The 17829-nt window shown below is 42.6% G+C and overlaps 2 protein-coding genes across 3 annotated transcripts; one reads left to right on the top strand and one right to left on the bottom strand.

The window, feature by feature from the left end:
• Positions 1-934: 934 nt before the first annotated feature.
• On the bottom strand, positions 935-11462 carry LOC121707316 (eukaryotic translation initiation factor 4B-like). Of its 2 annotated transcripts, XM_042089784.1 has the most exons (16): positions 11425-11462; positions 11071-11156; positions 9807-9953; positions 9276-9481; positions 8599-8715; positions 7831-7885; positions 7497-7643; positions 7180-7326; positions 6894-7055; positions 6115-6385; positions 5909-5985; positions 5464-5704; positions 3934-3971; positions 3687-3822; positions 2955-3027; positions 935-1341 (listed from the first exon to the last, which is right to left on the bottom strand). In XM_042089784.1, exons 1-16 carry the CDS (start codon positions 11445-11447, stop codon positions 1267-1269), a joined length of 2001 nt encoding a protein of 666 aa, XP_041945718.1. In that variant the 5' UTR covers positions 11448-11462; the 3' UTR covers positions 935-1266. The 2 variants fall into 2 exon arrangements, with proteins under 2 accessions (XP_041945718.1, XP_041945719.1); XM_042089785.1 differs by lacking the exon at positions 2955-3027.
• Positions 11463-11629: 167 nt separating this feature from the next.
• On the top strand, positions 11630-15916 carry ctsa (cathepsin A). Its single transcript, XM_042090262.1, has 15 exons — positions 11630-11716; positions 12062-12225; positions 12489-12600; positions 12816-12866; positions 12968-13054; positions 13230-13385; positions 13500-13591; positions 13684-13768; positions 13876-13967; positions 14109-14187; positions 14307-14455; positions 14714-14789; positions 14974-15063; positions 15159-15260; positions 15426-15916. Exons 2-15 carry the CDS (start codon positions 12062-12064, stop codon positions 15507-15509), a joined length of 1419 nt encoding a protein of 472 aa, XP_041946196.1. The 5' UTR covers positions 11630-11716; the 3' UTR covers positions 15510-15916.
• Positions 15917-17829: the final 1913 nt, after the last annotated feature.

Here is a 17829-nt window from a genome sequence, read left to right as displayed (position 1 = left end):
AGAGGTTTGTAGTGGTGGCAATCATCCATCAACTCCTTGATCCCTACGGGCAAGTTATGGCCATTTCTGGATGTGGGACTCTTCACTTGGTACACCCCTTCCAACACACAATGTTTATAACTGATGGCCTGTCTTCTGTAAACAGCATTGTTCTCTGCTGAATGATCTAAAACAGATGAATTTCTGAATGCTCGTGCAATGACTCGAGTTCATTCCTGATTTACTTGTCATTTGTATATCACACATACACACTCACAATGATCAAGATTGTTCTCAGCGAACAACTAAGGCTTACTAGCCTCAACTCTGCACACAGCTTGAAGTACAAAACCTTCTCATCCATTATCCCCGTGGACGGGAAAGAGTAACCCAGCCTGGGTAAAGGGGGTCTTGAGCTACTGGCAGAGCAGCTGAGCAAGCAGAGTCGTCGGGCAAGGAGATTCTTTGTGGCGTCTCTCCCCCTGTGCTTCCTACAGCTACAACAACACAACTGCAGGGGGGTCCCCCGAGTTAAATGTGCAGGCACTGGGGTTTGGGCCATCTCTCTCACACACACACACACACACAGGGTGATTAAGCCAGTACCTGCACCATCTCTCTCTCTCACACACACACCAGGGGGGTACCAGGCAGTGATTCTCAACACCTCTGCTGTGAAATGTAACAGCTTCTAAATTCAGGGGTGCTAATATAGTACTATAAGCATTGGATACTGTGTGAACTTGAAAAAGGAAATCTAGCTCTGTATTATAATGTCTCAGACCATAGTTTTGAGTGTTCAGAAGATACTACTAGTGATAACTATGCAAGTTTAAACACTTCAAGACATCTTTAACTGTATCTGAGTCTGAGAATGGAAAACGGGTATGCAGCAGTATCACAAGTAATTTTATCACAACATGGAAAATTGACAGAAGCAAAACTAACACAAAGCTTTTTTTCTTCCATATTTTTTTATTTATTTATTACAATTACTTCCTTTGTGAATGTGTATCCGAGTCATTTTAAATTTCATCATTTAAAAAAAAAAAAAAAAAAAAAGTCCAGTATGTGACACTCTCTTAACTTCTAGAAACGGCATTCCAGAAAGGCATTCTGGACCTGAAGTAAAGGTTGGGGGAGAGACATGGGGCCATTAGGGCTGCCCCTCCATCACACATGTAAAGACATTTTCTGCTTTAGAGTTTAATTCGTGTTTTTTTTATGTTAATTTTCGCTCTTTATTCCGCGACTTCTCTCTACCGCTGCGGTGTTGCCCGGCGCTGCTTACTCCACGTCCTCGTCGTCTCCCTGGTCTCCGTCCATCAGCAGGGCAGCGTACTTACTGGCCGAGCTGAACTTCTGCACAGCAGAAAAGAAACACCTGTTAACTTATTTCAACAGAAGTAGCAACAATATACCGTTGACTGTATATATTCTTTCATCGACTTATACAGCTGAATGAATGCATTGTACTGACATCCAGAATCTAAACTCATAAAACGCTCTGCTTTGAAATGCAAAAGAAATGGTAACACCTGTGCATTGCACATTTACGAAACTGTAAATAAATGCCCAATAATATATTCAGGAACGGGTGAAGCAAAATTAATGTACTGTTACATTACCATGGAATACTATGTACGGTAATTGTCTTAGTCCCTTTTGCAGTCACATTTTCCATTCAACTATAAATATTGGAACTAAGTGACTTGGTCTATGTCTTAGAATTCAATAAAATATTTTGCAAAGAAAAGATACAGACCGAAAACAAAAATAGAATTAAATTGAGATAGGCCTACTATCTTAAATGAAATGCTGCTAAATTATTCATACTGTTAAAATGTTAGAATTCTATTGACAAATGAAAAGTGTTACCCGATTAGCATTGTCAGGGTTTCCATTCTTTTAGTGTGCATGTTTGCTGGGCACATTTAAGTTGGTCTAGCTCATGATTTATCTGATCATAAAAAATGTCTTAACTTCCTGTAGACAATAGTGCCTGCCTGTGCAAAAATAAAATTGATGACAGACCACCACACAAAGAGGAAAAGAAAGATGTACACCAAAAGGAAGATGTATTGTGTACAGAAGTAGTACTGCACATTTCTAAAATGATAAAAGTGGAGTGTAGGTGAGGTACAAAAATGTAGTGATTTATAGTTCATGTTTAATGACACTTAAGTTAATTGCTATTAGCCAGCTAAGCTTTCTAGTGCAATAGCCATAGACAGGAACTCGCCCATGTCAACTAGCAGGTGAAACTAGCAGATCAGAATTCACTTAGTATATCTATCTTAGAAATTAGTAATGAAGAAAACATTTAGTTTATTACTAATAGTTTATTAGGAGCTGTGTGGCGATAGCCCAACTAGCAATGAAGTTAGCTCATTTCATTGTATTCCATGTAGTCTATAATTTGGACATAATCAAGTCCACATATTACAAGTTTTGTATTACTCTAATGTGGGCCAGGATTCCTCTCCAGGACACTGGTAACACAGGAATAAAATGGTTATTTGCTACCTATTGCTAGCCAAGGCATTAATGATACTGATATCCTTTCCTCCCTACTTGTAGTTACTGAAAGTGAAATATCATTTGATAAAGCCAAAAGAAAAACTAAGCCACTGATATGAGCTTGAAGAGAGACTCATGGTCTCACTTTAGTTGGGAAGTCCATCCACAGGCAATCTACAGATGCTCAAATTATCAACTATCTGTTGACACTGTTAACTACAATTCGCAATTAAGGTTAAGGTTAGGTTGAGGTGATGTTCAACAACAATTTCACTAACTGAACTTAAATCTTAACAGAACTTAAGTCTTTGTGAGCAGACTACCCTGTGTTACTGAAGTCAGAAAATAGGACATTTTTGGTTGATTGCTGTCAGCTGTTGTGTCCTTTAGTTCTGAAGTCAAGCTGAACTTCCACTAAGTTACTGTTTAAAAAAACCTATATTTGAAGAACTCACAGGAGCAGGGGTCTCCTCATATTTCTTTGGCTCAGGTGCTGCTCTGGGGTCTCGCTCTTTTTTGCTCTCTTTCCTACAAAAGCACATTCAAACATGACATCAATCAGAGGCATCAATTCAGATGAAGGCTGTAAGGAAAGAAAGCATTCCTTCCTAACAAGGGTTGAATTCAAATGGCTGTTCATTGACCAGCGCTGACAAAATAAAACTGAATCATAATCTACACAGCGGTGGTGTGTGGGCTTTTATAGAAAACAATGGAATCAGAGGTGTAATGGTACAATAAGAGGTGAGTAAACTATGAATTCTGTGATCACGGTAAGGTGGACTGCGCCACGCAGTATCAGTTTTAAAAAAGGCATTCAGAACATGTTTGATGATGGTGGAGGTTATTATCCAATGTTTATAACACCAGTGGTATCACATGGTTCCTCAAGTGTTGATGAGTGTACATTTTGTGACTGTGGATAATACAGTGCGATTTTGTTTCAATGTTAAAAGTTGCAATTAGATATTTTTGAGAGGTGAATAAACGGAATTTCTGAAATTTCTAAGGTGGATAAACTGCGTTTACTTGCGTTTAGCCTCCACTACAGCACTGAATGGAGTCTAATGGCGTGCCGCACTCATGTTGGCATCTATGTGCAGAGGCCTGAAGGGAGATGCTTTGAATGTCATTGGACGATTGTGCAGTGACAATGAATGAATGAGGCATTCAAGTCTATTCTATACCTGTCTGGTTCTCTCCGTTTGTCCCGGTTTGGGCCCTCCCCTCTGCCACGCCCCGCTCCGAAACCGGCCGGACCCCCACCACGGCCTCCTCGGGGGGCCCCCCGATCCCGCCGGACTCCGTCCAACTTGTTTTCATCTGCAACATAGAAATGAGGTCGTATCACTACACTGTCACTAACAAAGGGCCCAGTTGTATGATGGGGTTTGGATGACTAAAAGAGACAATGTGACGAATGAGGACCCTTACCTTTGCCTGAACCTCTCTCATCAGTCGAACTGGAGGAGCTGGAAAGACATGCACATGAGCACGACTCAAATATGTGTCAAATCCATCAGACATTCTTTAGTCAGTACTTGGGTACTATGGTATGCGCTATTGTGTTATTCCTCTTAAAACGTGTATGCCTGAAAAGACTCCTTAAACAATTTGCATTCCTTGTGTACATGGTTTCTGCATGTTTCAAAAAGTTAAATGTAAGACTTTATAGGACATTATGAATGAAATTGACAGTATTGGCATGAAAAAACAGTTTCATGTCAATACTGTCAAAAAATATATAAATAAATATAAAGGAAAATCATGGTCCCAGAATTACTAGCAAAGGCCGCACAGTTTACATCAGTTATCAGTTCCAAACTAATTCAGTTTGTACATAGTTTTTATGCGAGCTGCATCTGTGCCATTGAGAAAGAACTACAATCTCTAAACCTAGTCTATACTGAAAAAACATAAATAAATGAGCTTTAATATACTACAACACCTAACTAGTATTTAAGATCTAGTGCATAATATTTTGAAACATTTAAGAATTTCTAAGGCCTTAATTTCATATTACAAAATTTTAGACTTAAGACATACATGGAACCCCTGTATTCAACGGTAGCCAGAAGTAAGTAAACCTCCCTTCTGATGCCTTGACAGACGCTCGTACCCATGAGTTTTAGGCTCCTTGCTAGCACGCCCCCCCTCCCAGTCTGAGGTGCTACAGCATCACGAGTTTGAGCCTGGGGTAGGTTACACTGGCGCAGTCACCCGGATGCTAGTGAGGTTTACGGGGGGTGAGTAACGGTATTTGCTGGGTGCTGCAGCTGTGCAGAGTAAACCTCCCTCCCGACGCCTTGACACAAGCTAGCGACAAAGGTTAGTGCTCATGGGTTTCAACTTGCTCGCACGTCCACCTCCCAGTCTGAGGTGCTCCAAATTCTCAAATTCAATATTAATTCAAACATGATACTCATTCATAAATAATGCTAACATGAACAATGCATTGAAGAAAAACAAAAAAAACAATACTGCTCAAATATCTCGGCACAATCTCGGACAATTTGTTACAGTAGCTGAGTTCGTATCAAACTCTTCAATGCAATTTGGGTAAGAAATCCTGTGTGAAAACACTTGAAATTCACATAAAATATTCTAAATTGAACAACAAATTAATTCCCAAGAGGGAGGTGGACTAACTTCCAATAGCGTATAATCAAAGGTCCAAGGTTGAAGTAAACGGGTTTATTTGCAGCAAAACACATTTGTTAAGATTTCATTACATTTTTCCGTTTTTAATTGGCCTGACAACCTCATGTTTTAAAACCACAGCTTTTCACAACTTGTTCCTTGACTAGAAGATTGCGAGAAGATTTTTTTTCCATTTGCATTACAGAGTGGATGGAAATGCGGCACAGATCTTTTTGACGGGATCGGTTCATATAATTCAGGAGAACTCAAGCCTGTGGTAAGGGTTGTGTTTGGTTGTGGTTTTATGAGGGCAGGGCGTCAGACCTCTTGGGGGGGTGGCCGCCGGTGGGAGAGACAGGGGCACGACCGTCACCCTCACTGATGCCTCCCCCGGTGCTGCGCTTGGCCCAGGCATTCTCCTTGGGTGGCGGGGCTGGCATCACTTTAAGGGGGAGGACATCCTGACTGGTCGGGGAGGCAGAAGGCCGGGAGGATGGGGGTTCGTCCTCCTGACCGCTGAAGACCTCGTTCTCCACAGAACGCTCGCTCTCCCGACGTCGGGAAACTGCAGGTGAGAGAAAGAGTCAGCATACGACGAGCATTACAGAATTCTGTAGCCGTAGTCACTTCGTGAAATCAAAGAGGCATGTAGTTAGCTTCTATGCTTTTAGTAGGAACGTCCAATACAATTTGGTATAAACTACCTATTTTCACATGCTTCAGTACAATTAAGGAGCATAACAGCACTGGATTGTAGCAAAGCACTCACCTCGGGCAGGCTGTGTTGAGTCGCTACCCGTCCGAGAGCGCTCCTTTGGTGGCTTCTCACTGCGCCAGCTTGGCTCCCTGCAATGTACAAGTGACCAACATCAATATCACCCGACGCCAAAACCACTATCTCTAAGAGGCCCCAGGCTATTCTCGAATGTCCCCAAGTCATCAGCCCCATCTGCCATCGGCGGTCCCTCCACTCACTTATCCTGTGGTTTGTCGCGTCTGTCGCGCTCGCCCCGGAACTTGTCATCCTCCAGCTGCCTCTGCAGCTTCTCCTGCTCCTTCTTGAGCCGCTCCTCCACCTCGCGCTCCTTGGCCGCCGTGTCCACGGGCTTGGCAGCGCCAAAGATGGAGGAGGCCCGGCTGCCCCCGCTGGGCGCGGTGGGTGGGGTGCTCTCGCCTGCATCTTTCTCGCCCTCATCTTTGGGGACACTGCGAGGCTTCAGGTTCAGCTTGGGCCTCTGTAGAGGCGCTGGAGACAGGAGGAGAATTCATGACATGGGGTGACAGAGTACTAATGGCCTAATCCCAAGATGTACACTCACGCCCTTTACATTACACTAGAGGGCACCTTAAGGGGGGCAACAAGGAACTTAACAAGACTCAGCATTAAAAGAATAAAGTATTACTCAACTTAATGTTAAGTCAGCCTTCTAAATCTCATTAGTAGCAATATACGGTGCACCTCACAGGCAAGAATATATGTGTAAATGACAGAAGTAAGCTCAACACAGTAATGTCTGAATCACACACACATACACAAACCTTGCCATTTCTCATTCCATATTATAACCCAGTATAGCAAAATGCAATGTTCTCAAAATGCAGCATTAGCATGCATGCATAAGTTATCAACAGGCACCCTTTCCATAACATGGGACATGTCCATTCCTGCTCCTATACCAAACACAAGAAGTTACACAAGAACTTAACATGCAAAACACAAACAAGGGACCACTCTCATTTACACACAAACACACCTCCTCCACTTCTTTCCTCTCGCCTCTCGAATGATCGCTCTTCACGGTCACCGTAGCGGTCACCAAAGCGATCACCACCACTCCTGCCTTCATCACGGCGGAAATCGTCGTCCCGTCTGAACCCGCTGCCAAACGCTCTGCGGCCTCCGCCGGAATCAAAACCTGTGGACGAGGACCATGTGGATGAGGAATGTGTGAGTACCCACATATATATATATATATAATAGTCAGGCTACAGTATCTGATGAAAATAGTTCCATATGCTAATGGCCAACAACACACCAACCTCCTCGGTCAAAGTCACGGGGTCCCCGGTCATCATAACGGTCACGGAAGCGTCCACCATCGCGTCCACCATCTCGTCCACCCCCAAAGCTGTCATCCCGCCGTGGTCCATCCCTGAAACGATCTGACTCATAGCGGTCCCTTGACCCTGCAAGCAAACAACAGCAACTGTAAGCCAATGACTGTCATTCGATTCGGACTACAGATAATACAAAAATTATTTTTAAACCGACTGCGTTCAGGCTGACGACCAAGCCCCATTGGTTTCTAGTTTCAGTCAGAACCACCAAAGGATTATACATGTGCAGATGAACTCACTCTCTCCATAAGAGTCGTCCCGTCTAGGTCCATCGTCCACATCCGAGCTGGGCCTGGCTCTCCAGTCTGAGTCAGTATTGGCAGGGCCGTCCATACCACGGCCTCCCCGGTCCCGGTCACGTCCCATCATAGACCCGTTGTCCCTCTCTGGTGAAAAGCAGAGTAGTAGTCAGGGAGGTGAAAAATATGGTGTTGAAGGCTATGTCTTGACCAAAATCTACATGGTACAGAAGTATAGTACAGAAAATACATTAAAATGAACAACAAACAGCTTCCAACATTTTATTTATCATCTTAACTCTGTACTCTAAATTTGATATAACAGTAACTGTACCTTTGTCATTAGATTGGTCTGCAATGTCCACACGAACCCGCCGGTTCCCAAGGTTCTGTGGAGTCAAAAGGTTCAGGCATGCAGAACAAAATCAGAGCTGCGACAGATCAACTATTAACTTGTCTGGAGTGCGGATGACCAGAAGAGCAACATTTCTATAGACTTGCCTACGCAGAAAAAAACCTACATTAGCTAGGACATTTCCTCAAAGCATCAATTTGTTCATTTCAACAATCCATAGAGGTTATGAGCAATGTTAGAAGCTTGGTTCAAACTTTATTGCTGACAGCCAAGAATTGACTTGTAATAACTATGACAGTCATTTTAATTGTTTGAAATGTTATCTATGCTTGAATTTTGTATGCATTTCCTTCATTGCACTGACACACATGCAGTATTAACAAGGTTTCTGGCACCGGTGATGAGACAATCTCATCAGCTAGTTTGTCTCAGTAATAATTAATAGAGCACATAATCAGTTAAAAACTGAAATGAATTCAGAATGTGAATGTGACTTCTACCCAACTCCCTGACAAGACTGGCAAAGACGTAAGGGAACAGATCAGAAGTCTTGACATACTCTATGGGTTCTCACATCTCTACTTAACAAGCTCCAAACGAATCGAAATGCCATCTTTTAAACTTAAGCATAAGTCATCATTTCAACACACACACACACACACACACACACACACACACACACACACACACACACACACACGCAACACAGTTGCTGTTTGCATCGCCATGTCTGCTGTGCGAACTTACTTCCTCATTAAAAGTGAGTGCCTGCAGGATTGAATCCACATCGTCAAACTCTGCATAGCCAAAGCCCTTCAACCTCTCTGGGTTACTGGGCTCCCTTGGCAGACGCACAGCGCTGATCTGTGCACAGAGCAAAGCAGAGAACAGATTATTGATCCTATAAACACACTGCGGAGGTAGACAGGAACCAAGGAACAAAGGTCACGGATACAGGATCAAAGATGAGTAAAGACACTGGAAGAATTAGGACAAGAACACTTAAGTAAATACCGTTCCTTGGACAGGAATAGGGCTTTTTCTTCCAAATGGTAGCGGGCATGAGGGGAGCATATTTTGAAATGTTAAGGCTGCCTAAAAAGCTTTCGTCTCTATGGTCCTCTCAGGGTACTAAACAGGGCTCAACCTTACCTTAACTTTTAAAAGTGGTTGACAGCTTGGCAAACAGGCATGAGGTTTTGGTTGCCAAAGCCAATCAAATGTGGATGTCACAGGGGCAACGTAACTGGTTGCCACTTGTAACAATTAGGTAGCCAAGGGCAACCAGGCAACTTATAATGTTGAGCCCTGGTAGTTAAAGAGTACTTGGGTTTGTCAATATTATGCTGCATTGAGCAACTACTAAAACGTAAAACATGCAGTTCCAGAAATGAGGTCAAATTGCCTGTGGGCTCACTACGCACCGCAAGACCTCTGAAGAAGTTCTTGATGGATTCCTCTGTGACGTCGTAGGGAAGGTTGCCCAGGAAGGCAGTGTAGGGGGGGCTGCGGGGCAGACGGGATCGGTCAACGTCGGGCTCGCGAGCAGCTCGAGGAGCAGTGGGCAGGATGGAGCGGTCAATTGGGGGCCCCCGGTATGAGTCCTCTGCAGTGTGCCAGGAGGTGGAGACTGAGGCAGGACACAAAAAAAGCAAGAGGCAGGGGGTGGATGAGAGACGTCTGGTTCAAATTATGGCTTGTAGTACCAGATGTGTTCATTTTCCTATTTTATTAATTTCTCCCTGGACATCATTAGGAGGTTGCATTTGCAAAAGAGAAGGTTGAGTAATCACCCATTTTGCTCTTGAGCAAGACTAGCTAGCTGCAGAATTGTTTGCAAGGGAGAGTAGAGCATATTTGCAAACTGTCCAGTCCTGTATGCCTATTCATATGTATTATTTACACAAAGTCTGTTTTCTAAACACTATGCTAATTCAATCTCATCTAATGCTAACCATCTCCATCCAGATCATCGGTCTCGTCAGCCCAGCTGGTTGCCTTGGCTGCAGGGAAACTAGGGGCAGGGCTGCCGCTGCTCTTTTCGTCCGCTGCCAAGAAGTCCGTTAGAGTAAGGGTCTTCCCCTTCTTATTCTTCTTCTTACCTGGGGTGAAAAGACAGTGAATGAGTTCATGGATATTAAATGCAATTGTGTAAACATGTAACCACGAGTAACGACGTGGTGTGAGGAAAACAACGTAAAACGGTAGTGGTCTGCTATGACTTGCACTCGTTGAGCAGCCACGCCTCGACCACTGTTTGAGACCAACTCAGACAAGAGAACGTAAGGTTATCGCAGATAAGAACATTTTAAATATACCCATGGCATACGGATCAGTTTGCGCGGGCTGTTTCCACTCTATATATACCCAAGTGCAGTGCAGAAAAAAAGAACAAGCCTTAATAGTAATCGTCAGATATCAATATAAGCAAGTGGTGGTGAACAAGGGATCTATAAGTTAGTTACACTAAGAAGACCTTTCAAAAGCATCCCACATAAAACCATCAGGCTTGTTACTGACCGCAAAGTGTTTTCTATGCGTCTTGGCAAATAATAACCAGCCTAAATAGCCTGCTGCAATGTATGAACTATGAACACAGATGACTGCTAACCTGCCGGTCACGTTACACAGCATAGCAAAGCCAAGGCAGCACAAACAGGTGAATGAACAGGATTTACATTAGGTTTCAAATCACCAGTCACTGAACACCATCTATTCCCACCTGATAGTACACGTGGGGTACTCTCGACCCCTCCTCCAAGACATGCGCTTAGCTGCTAGGTGGTGACTGTTAGCAAGTTAGCCCCACGGAGAACGAGAGTTGGATACAATGTGACGGCCACTAAGAATCATCATTCGAAGTACGTAAACAATACAAATCGACAATTCGACATTGAATCAAGAAGGGTAACCTCTAATTGGCCCAGTCCACAATCGATATTTCTTATACTCAGAGAGAAATCCGAAAGTAGCGGCTAATTCCCACCTAAAGTTAGCTGGCTAACTAGCTAGCATCCTGCCGTCCACCCCTTGGATCGGCCCGGACTAGTGTTTCGATATAATGTGATCAAACGCATTATAAATCTGTCCCTAGAATACACCCAGCTTGAACCGCGCCAGTGCGCTGGTAACAGAAACGCAATTTTCCATTCTAATGTTTCGATGATATGGCCTCACAAGTGCAAAAACAGACTCACTGCAAGCTCACATAAACCTCACCTGACGCCGCCATGTTGAAGAGCGACCTCGTAACAGACTCCCGGATGAATGCGTCAGGAAAGACTGCGCGAGAACGCGCCTTGCCTCTGCACGCGCCAAGATATAAATAAAATTAAAAGAGCTGTTTTCGTCCTTATAGCCCCTTCGCACTTGGTCAAATATTGTTCCTTTCCCTAGCATAAGTACCCAGTACCTGAAGATTAATTCTGACCCTGAATGTCAATTAGAGATTTATATGAAGCGACTACGTTAACTTATTGAAAATTGTTGGTGAAGATGGAGTCTGGGAAGCTAAGCTGGAGAATGTTTATATAGGCCTAGGCCATAATAATATACTAAAAAAATAATGCATACCCTCCCCACTCCCCGTAAAACATGTATTTACAGTAAGCTAAGCCTAAAACGTGTTGATTCGTAAATGTAATTAAAAACGGAACTCGAAATGTAATTTGACTACAACGCTTAACCTTAACTCTGATTAAAATGTCAGTAACCTGATAAAAAATAATCGTTTTCTAAAAGTGAACTATTGAGATGTCACGTGACCTCATCACGGGACCTTCCAATGTGTTGTCACATGGTTTAATTTCACGATAAATTCCGAAGGTCTGGCTTAAGTTGCATAGAGCCATCAGTCATCAGCAAGGTGAGTTTGTGTTAGCTATGGACAATAAGTCGATAGGCTATTAGAGGTACTGAAGTGTTTTTGCTCAGTTTGTAGGTTAATTGGGTATTTGTCGCGCTGTCTCAGTACAATGACTTTGTGGTTCTTCCTGTATGTAGCGTATGGTCGCTAACAGTGAAACCTCAGACGTCTGTTTATGTAGCCTACATGCAGGATATAGCCTTCTTACTTGGCTGAATGATTCCCCATGACCTCAAGAACCTTTGACTGAAATCTATAGGTTAATGTGTTTTTTTTCTGGGAAATGAGAACCCAATGAATGTCTTGCCATATAATTGTTCAGTATATCCTCGTTGGTGTCCGCAGATGTCGCTTCTGGTGGTCTCATGTCTGCTGCTGCTCGGAACGGGAGTTTTCGGAACGCCTGATGCCGATGAGATTAAATTTCTCCCTGGACTTTCGAAACAGCCCAGCTTCAAGCAGTATTCAGGATACTTAAACGTTGCTGACAACAAGCACCTTCATTATTGGTAATCGGCCCATGCCTTTTACTTTAGTTTCCCTATTGGTGTTTTTGCCAGTTTCCTCGTATGGTCATATGACTTGTCAGGAAACCACTTGATGCCAAATAGAAAGTGGTTCAGTTTTCAGTCTCGACAGATCTTATGTGTTTGGACTGTAGGCCTACTTCAGTCATTCTGACAATCTGCCTGATCAGTGTAACAAGAGCATAACAAGCACCATTTTGTGTGCCCACCACACTAACTGGGTGATGTCTTGTGTCTGTGTTCAGGTTTGTTGAGTCTCAGAGTGATCCTGTCAAAAGCCCTGTGGTTCTTTGGTTGAATGGAGGACCAGGATGCAGCTCTCTGGATGGACTACTCACAGAACATGGCCCTTTCTTGGTCCGTGTGGCTTTAGCCCAATCTCTGCCTGACAAATGCCTTATTTGTTTTAATTATGAAACATTGAAAATCTAACCTTATTTGTAGGAAAGTGGTGTATGTTATACCATGTGACCCATTATATAACCCTGCAAATATATACTAAAAAGGTTTGCAATTTTTTAGAGGAGTATAGGCCTATGGGGCAAAATACTGAACAGCTATTCTCATTTCAGATTCAAGATGATGGAACGTCATTGGAATATAATAAATATTCCTGGAACCAGGTTTGTCAACACTTGTCTGCATTAACACTACGGGTTGGTTGTAGTAGCCTAAATATGTGTTAAAGTTACTGATGGCGAATCTTGTAACATTGTTGCTGTAGATTGCCAATGTACTATACCTTGAGTCACCAGCAGGGGTCGGGTTTTCGTACTCCGATGACCAACAGTATGCGACCAATGATACAGAGGTTAGAAAAAACATTTTGTATACAGTTGAAGGTGTGATGTATAGTATCATCAAAAGCCTTTGGCATGAGTGCATGATTTTAAATAATAGCATTGTAGATATTGTTATGCATTTTAAATCGAGATTTAATTATTGTTCAAGCAGTGAAGTTAATGTATTTATTTGCACGGTCATAGGTGTCGCTGAATAACTACCTTGCCCTAAAGGAGTTCTTTAAGCTCTTCCCACAATATGCAAAGAATAAGGTCTTTCTTACTGGTGAAAGTTACGCTGGAATCTACATCCCTACACTGGCTGAGAGGGTAATGGAAGATGAGGACATTGATCTCCAGGTTTGTTATGTCTTGGTTTACAATTAGTCATTTGGTCTCAAAAAACGAGCACAATTCGTTTTAATGTCTGAACTCTTGGAATTTGTTACATGAATACAAAACTGTCATTTTCAGGGTATAGCTGTTGGGAATGGGATGTCCAGTTATGAACTGAATGACAACTCCCTTGTCTATTTTGCATATTACCATGGACTTCTTGGCACTAGGTACCATTTTTACTGGTTGAGTTAAAGACTGATTCAGATTGTAATGTGCTACATTCAGGGGTGTCTTCTAAAATGATTTTGTCTGCTCTTAGACTGTGGGAAGCCTTGCAGACATATTGCTGTAAAGATGGGAAGTGTGACTTCTACAATAACCAGGATGCAAACTGCACCAGTAATGTATGGCCGTAACCTAATCTCTTTTCGTCCATTTCAAATCATATTCAGTGGGATGTGTCTTGGAAATGTTAATCCTCGTTAACTTTTGCCTTTCTGTGTTTGAAAAGCTGAACGAGGTGCAGTTTATTGTCTACAGCTCTGGTCTGAACATGTATAACCTGTATGCCCCCTGCCCTGGTGGCGTGCCAGTGAGGGCCAGGTGAGGTTTGAAATGGACATGTTAATTTGGCATATTTACTGCTTAAATCTTTACTCGTGTTGCCATGAAACAAAGTTGCTTTAATTTATTACTCATGTTCTATCATATTTTTAAAGATTCACTTGTATATTTGATACGCAGTGTTGACAATGGCCAACTTGTCATCCGAGATCTGGGAAACCAGTTCATCAAACATGAACTGTCCACTGTGTGGAACCAGGTGAGCATACCCCTTCTGTTCACTGGCTTCTAATTCACTAGACCAGAGTTCCTTGGTACACTGCACTAATACAGGAGCATCTTCTCCTTGTTCTAACTTGACTACATTATGTCTCTTAGAAACTTCTAAACTTGATGACCGTATACAAATCTGTGAGGCTTGACCCTCCCTGCACAAACTCTACACCGTCTGTGCTCTACTTGAACAATCCCTATGTCAAGGCTGCTCTGCACATCTCTCCCAAAGCCCTCAACTGGCAGATATGCAGGTGAATTTAGAAGTTTTCAAGTAAAGGTTCAACCTGTGCTTCAACTGGCACTGTAGTGACCTGGGATGCTGTTAGTTTTGTACAGTGATCGAATCTAGGAGGAACATGCAAACAGTTTAAGACCAGATTTTCTGTCTTTTGCCTGATCCATGTAGGATATGTTTTCCAATTCAAAAAGGCAGTCATTGCAGCAAGAATGTTTTGACTTCTTCCATTATGGTTGTTAATATTTTAGTTATACTTTCTTTGTTTTTGCAGTGCTGAAGTGAACAGGAAATACAATCGCTTGTACATGGATGTGACACAACAGTACCTCAAGCTTCTAGGAAAACTTGTGAGTTAAGGCTTCTGTTTTTTGTAACAGAATGACCAAAACCTGGGCCAAGAACCAGATAAAGTAAAGCTATGACCTATGGGGGAGACACGGCTGCAACTGCCACATGACTGCATGTAGGTTATGGGTTTTATGTGTTGAACTAATCTTAATTGTGCTTCTGCCACCATGTGCTCTTCTACAGAAATACCGCATTCTGGTGTACAATGGTGATGTTGACATGGCCTGCAACTTCCTTGGTGATGAGTGGTTTGTCGAATCCCTCCAACAACAGGCAAGCTTCTCTCCTTAAGCAGTTTGTCCTCTTTCTCCTGGCCACCATGACTCTTTGAACTGACTCATTTATTGTTTAAATATTATATAACCTAGGTGCAGGTGCAGCGACGGCCCTGGACCTACTACAATGGTGACAGCCAACAGGTCGGTGGCTTCGTCAAGGAGTTCTCGAACCTGGCCTTCCTCACAGTCAAGGTAGGACAAAGATGGTAGAAGCCTTAGAAAGGCATGTTGATGGCTTTTGTTTTAGTTAACTGTTAGTTAGTTGGCACCACACACAGATTTCCCTTCTGTGTAACCTACCCATTTTCAACTATTGTGTAGGTATCTTACCACCATTTCCCGCCCATTTTATTCCAGGGATCGGGCCACATGGTTCCTACTGACAAACCCATTGCTGCTTACACAATGTTCTCCCGGTTCATAACCAAACAGCCTTTCTGAGGGGGATCCTGCTTACTCGTCACCACTCCCACATTTCTTAATGGGTCTTGCACTGGAGCACTGAAATGCACAGCTTTCATCCACTCTTTAGAGGTAGGGCTTTCTCCTCAGGGGTCCACAGAAAAATCCCTGTCCTCCAAAGCCTTTCTTTACATATGATTATGACTCTGAAATACAATCAGCACTTGCCCTACTGTATATCAATGTTTTAAAGAACGATCTAATGATGAGTCTGATGACTGCTTGTACATTCCCTACCCAGGCTGTGCATCAGCTCTAGTATGTTCAGCATTAAACTGTACCCTTTTATCTGTAGTTTAACTACTGTGGGAATTTTGTCTTTTATAAACACCCCAAGGGGATTTCTTTCTCAGTGTCAGTGAAATTTATACATGGGTGTTCTGGGGGGCAAAGACTCCCCGGGGGCGGGCGAATCTGCAAGTGTGTTGTGTAGGGTTTTTTTTTCTTTTGCCTAGTGCCTCAATGCTTGTTTGTAATTTTACAAAATCTACATGATCAAAAAGGGAATTGTCTTTCATGTCTCTGTATTTTGTTGCAGCATTGATTTAATGTTTTTATATTGAAGCGATATTCCTTTAAATTGGAGTTGGTTAATTATTACAAATTCTGAATGTTCACTCCTTTTATAATTGGCAGAATTTAGAATTTGTTACAATTGCATGTGGACAGCTAAATTTTGTGTGTGTACAGAAGACAATACATGACTTTCAATTTCAAACGACCAAAAGTTTGGAAAAGTAACTAACTGTATTGCAAAACGGTACAAAATATGACTGCTGCTCAGTCCTGCACATTCTCTCTGGAATAATAAATCACGCTTGTCAATTTGTCCATCCCTTACACAAAAAAACAAAGTGTATGTAAATGTGTGTGTGGTGGTCATAATACTCACTCAGTAGCACATGGCTTATTGATTTATAACAATCATCTAAAATTGTCCACATTGTCTACATAAGGAATTGTACAAATGTAGTGCATATAATTAAGTTGAGAGAAAGTGGAATAGAACATTATGTCCAATATGTGGTTTAATGTTCTGCATTGCTCATAAGTGGGTCACTTTGATACAGTCATTACATAGAATCATACTTTTAGGATGATATCTGTACTGTCCCTGTGTATATCTGTGTGTGACTGTATTTAGAGATAAACGGGAAAGTTATGACTTTGCAGTGTTTCACTGTTCTGCATGGCTGCGTCAGTAGCTACTGTATCTGCTCTGGATTGCCAGGTTGCCACTAATCAGTCTGATTCAGTGTAGTCCACGTGATGTGGAATGACCAACGCTATCTCCCGTCAGCCTGGAAGGATACTTTAACCCTAACTATTTCCTTGTCGAGTTAGAGCAGCTGATGGATCTTTAGGTGAAGTCATGCTGTCTCTCCCTTGATGCGCATCATTGTAAATAAACTCTGTTCCTGATTTTTCATACCATTGGTCTGACTGAGTCTCTATTAAATCTATGGTATCAAAATTACCATCAGTTTATGAAGGTTCCACCGAGATCGATAAGGATTATATTGATCTATTGACTTAAGGATTGTTTTTTTTGTACCAAACTTACTGTGTGATCCCTCAGCCCGCTGGTAAGACGCGCTCTCGGTAAGTAGTATGTTTTTGTTCCTTTTAAAGTGCTATAGTCCTTAGTTGGATACAAGGGAGATTCAGTTGAGCAAGACTACTGTCCACGTTGGGTGATGCGCTACAGCAACCCTAGATGGTCACCTGTAGCTATCCTGCCCTTGACCAGAATTGGGCATTTTGCCCCTCAAAACAAGGAACCGATTGTGTGTGCACAAACGGGTCTAAGTCAACAAATCTCCTGATAGTTACAGATGATTGATGCTGGGTCTGGGTGAGATCACAATCACTGGGTTTGCTAAATTGGACAATCTGTCAACGTTTGAGACCAGTCACTTTAAGAAACTGACTCATGTTCCTGATTGGTTATGTCTCAACATGTATGTCTATGTATGTTTCTGACCTATGGGTTATGTGTATGTGTTGCTTTGCAAATTGTCTGTTGGCTCAGGGCTCTCAAGTTTTGAGGACGGGCAAGAGACATTTCCCGTCGACAATCACCCGCCCCCCGCCACGTCAACACACACTGGCATGGGAGTCGAGCGCTCTAACCACTGAGCTAAAAGCCCAGGCTTCCAACTCGGCGGTTAGAAGTGTTCTTAAGGTTAGGGGTGTGAGGATTTACACACGCAACTAGCATCACCAGCTAGCATACACCAGCCCCAGGTCAGTTACCAGTTGATCCAATATTAGTTGTGCAGAAATATAGCCCGTCTTA

Source organism: Alosa sapidissima, chromosome 4, assembly GCF_018492685.1.
Source record: "Alosa sapidissima isolate fAloSap1 chromosome 4, fAloSap1.pri, whole genome shotgun sequence".
Classification (NCBI taxonomy): Eukaryota; Metazoa; Chordata; class Actinopteri; order Clupeiformes; family Clupeidae; genus Alosa; species Alosa sapidissima.
Note: the sequence above shows the minus strand (reverse complement) of the source record. Positions and strands in the feature narration are given on the sequence as shown.

Excerpts from the sequence above, each read along its gene's own strand:
- ctsa (XM_042090262.1), top strand. The coding sequence starts at position 12,062 with ATGTCGCTTCTGGTGGTCTCATGTCTGCTGCTGCTCGGAACGGGAGTT. Across the intron at positions 13,968-14,108 it reads GGCGTGCCAGTGAGGGCCAG|TGTTGACAATGGCCAACTTG; the intron begins GTGAGGTTTGAA and ends TTTGATACGCAG. Across the intron at positions 14,456-14,713 it reads CTCAACTGGCAGATATGCAG|TGCTGAAGTGAACAGGAAAT; the intron begins GTGAATTTAGAA and ends TTGTTTTTGCAG.
- LOC121707316 (XM_042089784.1), bottom strand. The coding sequence starts at position 11,447 with ATGTTTTACGGGGAGTGGGGAGG. Across the intron at positions 7,644-7,830 it reads AGACCAATCTAATGACAAAG|AGAGGGACAACGGGTCTATG; the intron begins GTACAGTTACTG and ends GCTTTTCACCAG. Across the intron at positions 6,386-6,893 it reads AGAGGAAAGAAGTGGAGGAG|CGCCTCTACAGAGGCCCAAG; the intron begins GTGTGTTTGTGT and ends TCCTGTCTCCAG.